Raw genomic sequence first — 10,931 nt, forward strand, 5'->3', positions numbered from 1 at the left:
TAGAATTCTTTTTGCAGCATGAAGCTAGATGTTTGGAGCACACAACTTTGGAAGCACTTTTCAAGTTTTTGTTTTTTTGTTTTAAGTTCTTAAAATTGGTCTTTTGTGTGACCAAATGCATGGCCATGTTCAAAACAATAGAGTTCAGTGTACTATAACCAATCATAAAAGTGCTTCCTATGTTGCGAGTCTTCAGCTTTCTGCTATTGATCCATATGAAATTTGTATATTTTCATGTGGCGGTTATTTGTCTATTGCAGTAAGAACACAGGACATTGTTTTCTTAATTACGTAATGAAATAATGAACGTACAGAAAAAATAACTGCATTTTTTAGAATCAGGAGAAGAAACTAAACAAGCATGCCAACATTTATCAAGTTTGGTTCAAAAATAGGTAAGGATAGCTCTAATCACCATAGCCCCCCTTAAACGAAAGCCAGGCGATCTCGAGAAACTCGACTCATATTTACAAAGAAAAGATTCTTACACTAAGTCTATTCGTAAGTGCACGTGTCAGTCAATCTTGATGTCAGGACACATTATACTAGTGAAGGGCGCCGGCCAATGGTAAGCTCTTACTAACAAAAGGCTTTGTGAGTTTGGCCCCAGTTCATTCGGGTGAAAGCTAATACAACTGAAATGTATACACATGGGCTTGCTAATCGTGTCCGGAGCTAGCAGTTGTTCATCAAATCGAGAAACTGTTCAAAAATGTTTGATCACATATTGTTTCACTGTATTGTGCATTTTCTTTTCATTGAACATAGTGACTTGCATGTTTTCTTCGTCTCTGTTTTGGTATATATAATAGCAAGAAAGTGCTGCACTCAGTGATACTTCGAGCTGAAATTTCGCAATGACATCAGATTTTCCCCGACTACATAGCTATTGACAAGCACTCGATAAGTTGTCAGAGTGCTTTGATGTTTTTTGTTTGTTACTATGTATGCTTTTAGCCCTTTGAAGATATACACTTAAACCTCGATACAACAAACTTCAATATAACGAAATTCTGGATATAATGAAGCATTTAACTTTTCATAACTTCTTGTCCATAGAACACATTTATTCAGAACCTTAACATAATGAAGTGTGCTTATACACGATTACAGTACAGTCGAACCCGCATATAACGAATTTCGTGTATAATGAACAGCAGTAAAATCCCCTTGAAAATTTTCGTACACGATTTTTATTTTATATATCGCAATACCCATATATCGAACTTTTTTGCTTCAGATTCGATATATCCAGGTTCGACTGTATAACAAAATTGCACTGCCATTGTGAAGAAATACCAAGACAATAAATGGGAACTTCTGTGGATGCAGATGGTCAAACTGTTGAATTACAAGCTGCTGCTTGTGAACGCACCTCTCAAATCATGCGCTGCGCAACCAAGAGCAACCACCGAAGCACAGCAGCCACATGTTCTGTACGAAGCCCAAGTGCGATAAGATCCTATCACGCCACATGCTATATGCTTTGGGTGCAAGTGAAAGTGTGCGAGGGTGAGCTGAGATGGATGGCGGCTTGATGAGTGCTATCTTCCCGCGCAAGCTTGTGGTAACGTGACCAAGTGTATGCATGGGGGGGAGTGGGGGACAAGTTGTTGCGCATCCTCCTTTTCTAGCGCGGCCGTGGCCGAGCGCATACGTAGACCGCGCGCCCTTTTTTTAGAGTTTATCTGCCATGTGTGCAAAGAGCGGGCATGCCAAGATCGCGTGGCATCATGTGCGCTGTTTTCCCGACGTGTTTAGTACAGGAAGTTGCGTAATCTTAAATTTCGGAGACTCATTGAAGCGAGAGGCAGACGAAGCATTCACACCCCGCTGTCGGCGCTTTTCATGATGGTGTCACCTCACTGTGGATGACACGATAAGTCGCAGGGACGCAAATGCGTAGCTGGTTTCGCTTATTTCGTACCACCGATGTGAGGATATCGTCAACACGGCATGAAATCGTATCTTTTGTCGCCAACTCTCAAGTTCAACAATATGAATTTTTTTCTCATTTAATTGCTACTCTCGACTGCTCGATAATTCGGAAAAACTTGCGGCCCCATCCGTGTGAAAACCACTGATCGTCAAATGTACTTATTTGAATAAAAGGTCAAATTTCAATACAAAGAAATTTCAATATAACAAAGCAAATTGCCGATTTTAAAACCTTCGTTATATCAATTATGTATAGTTATTTGCAATTTCTTGAGCTCTGCTCATTAACTGGCATCAAAAGTCTATGTCAACAGTTGCTGCACTTGATGAGCTTGGCAGTGCTGTAGATCTGAGTGAATGCTTCTGAAATCATGTAACACCTGCCATAGGGCCAAGCACATAGAATGCAAGTTTTCTTATGTGCTTCTATCATCTTGGGAGAGAGAGAGATAGAAGAGAGGGGGAGGAAGAAAGATGGAGGAAAGAAAAAGAGAAAGAAAGAAACAACATCTCACCCTGGTGCAATCGGCTTCGATGAATTCAGCCTGAAATATGCGCCCTGGCTCCCGTTGCCTCCGGTGCCGCTCTTTGAGCTCCCGGAAACGTTCCTCCGCGTGCTTCAGTGACGTCCCTGCTATGTCTGCAAAGAATGTTGCGCATTTGCAATGTGACGTGTGTGCAAAATATTCAGTCTGGATATTCCTGTGTAAACCAAACTGTGCATAATCAAGGCAAGCAAAATGCACAAACATGAAAAGTAATGCTGCAAAAGTTTGTATGCCATGACTAAATGTAAAAACTTCAAGTGCAATTGCTTTGTGAAATAACCAACTGGTGGGGTCTAACGTCGCAAAGCAACACAGAAGTTATGAGAGACAGTGCAGTAAAGTACCCCGGACTAAATTTATCTACCAAAACTTCTTTAACTTGCACCTAAATTTTGGGAATTTGTGACAAATACTTTACTCTTTTGCTTGGACAGTGCAGTTCATTTGCAGCACAACAAAGACAGTTGGAGGGATATTTTATGTCGTGTTTTGATCCTCAAGCCTGGGCCTCTTCAAGTGCAATTGCTTTGTGAAATAACCAACTGGTGGGGTCTAACGTCGCAAAGCAACACAGAAGTTATGAGAGACAGTGCAGTAAAGTACCCCGGACTAAATTTATCTACCAAAACTTCTTTAACTTGCACCTAAATTTTGGGAATTTGTGACAAATACTTTACTCTTTTGCTTGGACAGTGCAGTTCATTTGCAGCACAACAAAGACAGTTGGAGGGATATTTTATGTCGTGTTTTGATCCTCAAGCCTGGGCCTCTGCAGCAAGTGTTCTTCGATGTAGAAATTCGTTCATAGAACGCCAATGTCCCTTCCTTAAGTGCATTTTCCAACAAGTTGCACCTTGAAATCTATGCACTGTTTTTGTTGGTTGCTGTTGTCAAGGCAAAGGGATGTGTGTAGAAAAAATCTTTGCTGCTTGGCTTAGATGCAGAGGTGTTATATTTGATCTCTTTTTTTCAGAACACACGCACACACACACACGTCTGCATTATAGAGCCCAAAAACACCCCTACAGTTACATATATGTGTTATGTTGATGCGCTCTGCAGAAGAGTCTTGTGCCGATTCAGCGGAAACGCCCCTCCATCGACTGCCTCCAGGTACGTGAGAAAAATGGACTTCCACAAGTTCCAAGGTATCGGCGGACCAGGCGTAGTGAGAAAAAGTGGTGGCATAGTAGCAGGTGCATACGCTGGCATGACTGCAGTGGGCGAGATCGACGAAGTTATGTTGGACTTGATACCTTATGGCAAAAATGAACATGTAAGGAGCAAGCGGTCAAGAGAATGCTGCAAGAAACTGCAGAACGCAGCAGCAACCAAGGCTCCCTAGCTTGTGTCAGACCGAGTCGCTAACTTGAGGTAGCAGAAAACGAAGGCGGGCATGGGGGTGTGGTGTGTGGAGTGCGCAACAACGTGCGGTGGATTGAGACAGCAAGAAGCAAGCAGACCACAAGGAGAGCGCGCGCCGAGGCGAATTCTATGCTGGCTTAAAAACGACAACATCGAAGAGTATCCGGCACGTGAATATGCGGCGCAAGAAAAGAAACTAAAAGAAAAAAAGCCAATCCAATCACAAGAAACCACGGAGCTTCAAAAAGCCAATGAGCAAATGATGAAGCGAGTCGCGCTGGCAGAAGAGGGGGAGAGTTCCAGAAGCTGCACCAAGAGAAGGTCGGCCACCGGACCGGGGGTTGAAGACGGCCTTCAGGGTTCCGGACCCAAGCCACCAGGACTTCACCCAACTGGGGCCTCTTGCCAACCCGTTCCAGGGCGTCGCCACTCTGCCCGTTCGTCAACTGCTGCCCGAGGCCGGCGAGCGTCTGCGCCCGTGGGCAGAACGTGAGCTGTCGGGCTATGGGCCTGAGTTCCACAACCAGCTGCCCGGCCAGAACGCCGCCGACGTATGCCCCCCCGTGCCACCAAGCCCACCTACCTTTTCTCTCCAAGCCAGAGCTGCCATGCTCTGGTAGCCTGGTCAACGATCCGATACACCGACCTTTGGTGAGATCAGCGCTGCTTCTTGAATCGTCTCATCAACGCTTCGAGACTGTTGTGCGCCCACACACTCGCAGCCTGCCCGAACTTGCCTGACATCATTAGCGTTCTAGCTCCGAGTGTGTTTCGTATTATGAGTTTTTCATTGAGTGTCTGGTTTATGGTTTTCTTTTCGTTTTTAGTTATATTAAAAGTTTTATGTGTGCATTCTACAACAAACAGCTTTGTCCTCAGTGGCAGTTCTCGGAGGCTCTGCCTCAGAGAACCGTCTAAACCATTAAATAAAAGAACCTGTCACCACAGGGGGATGGTCATCCTAGTTGCCAGAATGTTGTTTTCCAAGCAGGGGTCTTGTTGGAGAACAGGCATGCACGACCAGCTGAACTGCGCCGGAGCCACCAAGGCAACAATGAGTGAAGAACACGAAAAGGCCACGGACGAAATGAAAATCTCTCCCTTTATTTCATGCTGCGCTTAAGTACCTTGCCCGCTTGTACATGTGACGACGGCACATGATGTAACCAGGCAAGTCTTAGCTAGCTCGCTCAGCGCCACCTGGTCCAGAAGGCAAACACTTCACGACACAACAATATGGTTCAAAGTAAAAATGGTACAATCGCATGTCAACAAGTCAATAAACGCAGACAGAGATGCAGACAAGGTGACCATACATAAAAAAATATATGCGTCAAGCGGTAAGCATTAGGCGATCTGTGGGACATCTTAAAAACTCCGCGGCGCCTGAAAAGAACCAATGTAAGTGAACGATGGGGTATTGCACAGTATTTGTATTGACACGTATACATGTTTATCTTTCACCGGTGGCTGCTTTCACCCGGCTAACAAATGTTAAACGTTATCGCTCGGCGCAGGTCGCGCCTGCATCGGAAGCTTCTCGAACGTTATCGATGCTTTTATCCGTCGTCTGTGGTCACCGACGCTCATGTAATCTGATTGTATGAGCGATGCGAATTGTCTAGAACTTTCTAGAAGACACGCGGGCACCAGGGATTAATCTGGAACATTCGATGACTCACGTATAAAAGCCGACGCGTTTCGCCGCTGATGAGATTTCGACAATCGCCGACTGTGTTCGCCGCTTTCGTTGTGCTTCGTGCGTAGCTTGCTTTTGTGGGCACAGGTTCGCCCAATAAAGAATAAGTTTCGTCATACACAGTTTTATGACTGTTTACTTCAGCGTCACTACTACGTGACATCTGGTGGAGGTGCTTTTGTGTCCATGCAGCGGACGCCCCCGAAAAGCCGTGATCCAAGCCCAAACCTCGAAGAGAGTACCAACGTTGTCCCGGAGCATCGAGCTAGCCTCAGGCTACAAAACTAACCCCCGGAGTACAGACGTCTTCCCGAGAAGACCACAGCGATCAAGGTCAAGTCAACAGCCCCAATGACAGCCCCAGCGTCCCCCATCCTGCTGCAACAACCTCGGGAGCCACCGACCTTCCGTGGATCATCTGCTGTCGACGCCTTGGATCGACTCTACAACGCAAAGTATTTTTCGTCGATGGACCTTAAAACCGGCTACTTGCAAATCGAAGTCGACGAGAGGGACCGGGAAAAGACTGCCTTTATAACACCAGATGGACTGTTCGAGTTCAAGGTCATCCCGTTTGGTCTTTGCTCAGCACCTGCGACTTTCCAACGCGTCCTGGATACAGTACTGGCAGGCTTGAAGTGGCAGACTTGCCTCGTCTATTTGGACGACGTCGTTGTGTTTGCCTCAAGCTTCGAAGAACACCTGCGGGGCCTTAAAACAGTTCTTCATGCAATCAAAACCTCCGGACTCACGTTAAAGCCTTAAAGGGATAGAGACATCAAATTTCTGGCTTGCGTGTTGTTTGTTTCAAACGTTTCTTATTGCTCCAGAAAGAATGATACCCACTGGCAGGTTCATATATTCTCGGTAAATAATTTAATATGGCATTATTTATGTGCACCATTTTCGGTTTCGGTTTCTCGGCGCCGAGTTGGACAGTGACGTCACTGGCTAGGAAGCTTGGTCACGTGGGCCCACAAGGCTGTGACGCATGCACTGCTGCATCGTCTGCTCTCGCACACATGTTTTGTACCAGCGCAGGCAAACAAACCCACGCCGACAGTTGCCATCGCTAATTGCGGCAGCTCCGATTCCGACAGCGTCTGCGTACGCTGCAGCTTATACTGCACTCTAGACTCAAGGCTCTCGAGGCTTGCCCCGTGCTTCGGGTCACCGCTCATTGTACGTCACTCTAATGTGGTATGACGTCACTAAAACACGTTACGCTTCCAACACAGTGACGTCGATGTTGATCGCGCTAGTGATGGGTCTCGATCGTGATAAGGAGCATTTAGGCACTCTTTGGAAGCGAATTAAAATATATTTTAAATGTTTGCTGTGTCCAACACTTCATGTTGAGTGTCCTTTAATACAGAGGAAGCCTACAGCAGGCCTTTTATACCCTCAAAATTTGGTGTCTCAACCCCTTTAAAGCCAGAAACGTGCCTGCTTCGCATATGAGCAGCTCTTATTTTTGGGACACGTCATCAACAAGTCTGGAGTTCACAGCAAAAGCGAGCCTTTCATTTGCTAGTTGTGAAAGGGCTCAAGGTGTCGCGTCAGACTCGCTGGAATGTGCAGATTAATGCCACATACGTAGTAGGTCAGGCACATCAAATACTTCCTTGAATAACTTTTTTTTTAGAAACATTTTATAGAGTATGAGCCATCTCCATCCTTTCAGATGGATCTACTCAGATGAGGTCTTGAATAATAGCATTCAATTAGGGCTGTATCATCTGACAGTGCATCTGCTAAGTTCTGAAGAGCCATCCAATGCTGTATGGGAGTACTGACTAAGCCGTCTCAGATAATCATGGTTGTGTGTGTATCCAGTGACAGCATTCCGCAGTGCTTAAGGGAAAGCTATGGGAGCAAAGCTCTTGCACATAGTGTCAGATTGCCAAGTAGTCCACATTAAATAACATCACACTTCGACTATCATAAAATGAGTGAACATAAATTGCAAGAATGCATCACTTGCTGGCCCTGTATTGCGTTCAATCTTATTTTAAAAGAGAATGATTACCGGCACAAATGAGGTACGAGATGTCCCCTTTCTTCCACTTGAGCAGGTCTCCACCTTTGCCAGCACCGAGGTCCAACACATGAAATGGAGAGTCTTCTGGCTTGTCCTCCTTACGTTTGGCAATGTACTCGCCTGTGAGGGCATTAGAGAAAAATTATTAAGAGAGAAGACTTAATGAGCCACATTCAATTAATATAATCATAGAAATCATTCTCTGCAGGCGCCCATGACTGATTCCGACTTTAGGATACCAAAAAAAGAGATAAAAGCACAGGAAAGACAGGGAGGTTAACCAGAGGGTATCTCCGCTTTGCTACCCTGTACCGGGAAAGGGGTACGAAAGAAAGTAAGAGAAGAGGAAAGAACGAACAATGTAGAACTGTCTGTGGAGGTGCCACATAGTCATAAACAATGTCAAGGTCGCATAATCCAGTATCTTAGGAAATGCAGTAGTGCATTTTATAGGGTCTTGCTCTGATGTCCTTGTAGGTAAGCGTCCAAGAATTTTGTTTTCTGTGAGTGGGAGCTTTTCCAGCTGGACTAGTGTGGCTGAGAGCGCTGCTCTTTGCTGGTTGAAACAAAGGGCACCACAAATATTCCTTCAAATCTTGGCACCTGGCAGTAAATAAGTTGAGCATTATAACGGAGGGTCGTGAGCTACCCTGTGCAAAGAGTTCATGCAGCTGTGAAGATTTAAACTGATCGAAATTATTGCAGCATTTGCAGTCATTATTAAAAGTAGCAATACGGCAGTTTGGGCTTGTTGGTTCATATTTGAGTTCCAACTGGTAAAAAAGCTCCAAAGCAAAGAAGAGAAGGAAAGATAAGACACAGCAACATGTGCCGAATTAACAACAGAACAATTGCTCTTACTTCTGTAACACTTGTTTGTTTTCATCACTTACTTATTTTCATGCACTTTCATTTCCATTAATTTATCATTTCTTTAATTCAAGTAATAAGTACATGTAATTTCCCTATGCTGTCCTTGGTGTCTTTGTTAGCTTCTTTTCTTCACACTTGTTACATAGCAGCATTGATGCCTTCAGGTAGCATGTGTGAGTTTATTAACTAGTTGTCTTCACCCAAAAAAAAGATCATGTACACGTGACGCTTGTGGCAAAAAAGGATCTTAAATATCTGCCGTCAAGGCTGTGAGGTGTGGCGCTGGCTAACACTCCCATGTTTAGTTCTAGTAGATAAACATAAATACCCCAGAAAGAGCATGGGAAAACGGTTCCACGGTAGCTCAATTGGTAAGAGCATCGCACGCGTAATGTGAAGACGTGGGTTTGTGCCCTACCTGCGGCCAGCTGTTTTCTCATCCACTTTCATTTCCATTAATTTATCATTTCTTTAATTCAATTAACAAGTACATGTAATTTCCCCTATGCTGTCCTGGGTGTCTTTGTTTGCTGGCTTCTTATGATGTGACTAATAAAAATCAGGCCCTCGGTTTCTTTTTGTCCTTGTTTATCACTTGGTAGGATATGTATTCAATACATCTTCCCAGTGCTCATGACACAATGCAGCAAACAAACATGCTTGCACATGCTTGCACTAAGAAAAATATGTGCACTCACGTATCAACATGCTCTTGGTCCAGTTGTTGAAGTTTCTCATGTGCAGTATTCGGCTGCGTTCCCTCTCTTGCAGGCCATTGTTGCCGATACTATTGTAGTGGCTCTGGACGACAGGTGCCAGACCCACCTGGAGACAAGAAGAGCAACTTTGAGAGCAGATGACGACAGCACAGCTGTTTGTGCAGAAAGAGTTCAGCCATTGAAAGAGGCCAAAAGGGCATGGCACTGAGCAGGATGTTGCAGATGGCAAATTTGTCCCAACATCTTGCTTCCCTCTCATGTATGTGTGAAACAGTGAAACTGATGCCGCCATCACATATATCTAGAAGAGCTGCGAGCAACACTACTCGTGAAAGGGAGCTTGGTGGTGATTGGGGGAACGATTTCCGTCACCTTGTCAAAGCATAGACATCGGTAGCATTTGTGAAACCAACTGTCATGCCAGAGAACCTGTCACTTCCTGTATAATCGGACAGTTCTTTCTCTGATCCTAGCATGTGCTAATAGTTGACAGATGCTGGGACCGTGCCAAAACCGGGATAAGAATCCTGATGCCAGTAGCGCACCCAGGATCTCTGCCAGGGGGGGGGGGGGGGGGGTTGACAGTTTGCCAATACCATCTAAACAGCCATAATTTCGATTTCTTCATGGGAAATTGTCAAAAAATGCGCTTTTTGCGAGTGTGCAGACGATTGCGCGTCTTATATCTTAGTTGCAGTACTCAAATGCGTAAGGAAAGAAAAGGGGTTAAACAAAAGGGGGGGAGGGGGGGGGGGTTACAACCCCCGAATCCCCCCCCCCCCCCCCCCCCCGGTCGGTGCGCCACTGCCTGATGCGGTCGCCAACCATTGATAGGCTGCCTGCTAGCCAGACTTTCCTCTGAACAAATGTCATATGTCACAATGCCACTTGCTTAACATGGTATGTGCATGGGCAAGTTGAATAGTGATTCTATAACAGTCTATCAGCGCAGAAACTGCACAATGCAATTGAGCAATGTCTGTTGCGTTTATTTGGTCATTAATGTGGTTTGAGCGCTCTTTACACTGATTGCCGGCCATGGATTAATGCTTATGTTTATGGGGGAATCTTTGCCCATGAGTTCATCTAGGGCTGAACAAAGCCTATCTAGAAGGCTATGGAATAGAGTGGACAGTAGCATGTCATTGGGGATATGGCAATTGATAGAGGGCATGTGGAGAGAAGCAACAACGCAGACTAGATTGTTTTGATGCCGTTGCCGGTAGTTGCCGGGTTTCTCAAGCTAACGTCAGAGTTGGATTTTCGATCACGCGTCTTGCATCATTGAACGCATGAAAACGTGCTGGACTGCGCGTATGCGCATGTATTTCTCGCAGGCTCAGTACGCACAGTGGGCTTGCAATCTAAATGCCGATTCCCTTGAAGTTCGCATGACGATCAAGGAATCTTGGAAATGTTTGTTCATGCATCACCTTCCATCGAGTTGGATCAGTTTTCTTACCACAGAATTCGCGTCAGTCGCCGAGAGGTTCTCCTCAGACATGATTGTCTATAAACGTACGTTCCACTTGATCTGCTGGGCTAATCACGGCTGCGTCAAGGGGAAATAAAGAAACCGAAAGGCCATGACAAGAACGACCAAAGATCTATCTGCCAGATTCGCCGCAAACTGTGCCAACTATGTAAACATCATAGAAGTCAATACAAGTCAGTCGCAGCAAAGCCGGTCGTGGTCGCAGCTAAGACTTCAGGCTGACAATGTTTTGAACATTTGTTAAGTTAATAGG

The 10,931-nt window shown here is 45.2% G+C and overlaps 1 protein-coding gene across 1 annotated transcript in view; it reads right to left on the reverse strand.

The window, feature by feature from the left end:
- LOC119455407 (mRNA cap guanine-N7 methyltransferase) overlaps window positions 1-10,827 on the reverse strand; it is a 36,490-nt gene extending 25,663 nt beyond the window's left edge. Inside the window, exons 1-4 of the mRNA XM_037716811.2 lie at window positions 10,646-10,827; window positions 9,163-9,289; window positions 7,580-7,711; window positions 2,454-2,578 (exon numbers count right to left, since the gene is read on the reverse strand). Coding sequence (XP_037572739.1) covers window positions 2,454-2,578; window positions 7,580-7,711; window positions 9,163-9,289; window positions 10,646-10,687 — 426 coding nt within the window. The 5' untranslated portion in view covers window positions 10,688-10,827. The remainder of the gene's footprint in view (window positions 1-2,453; window positions 2,579-7,579; window positions 7,712-9,162; window positions 9,290-10,645) is intronic.
- Window positions 10,828-10,931: the final 104 nt, after the last annotated feature.

This window comes from Dermacentor silvarum, chromosome 6 (genome assembly GCF_013339745.2).
Source record: "Dermacentor silvarum isolate Dsil-2018 chromosome 6, BIME_Dsil_1.4, whole genome shotgun sequence".
In the NCBI taxonomy this organism is placed as follows: Eukaryota; Metazoa; Arthropoda; class Arachnida; order Ixodida; family Ixodidae; genus Dermacentor; species Dermacentor silvarum.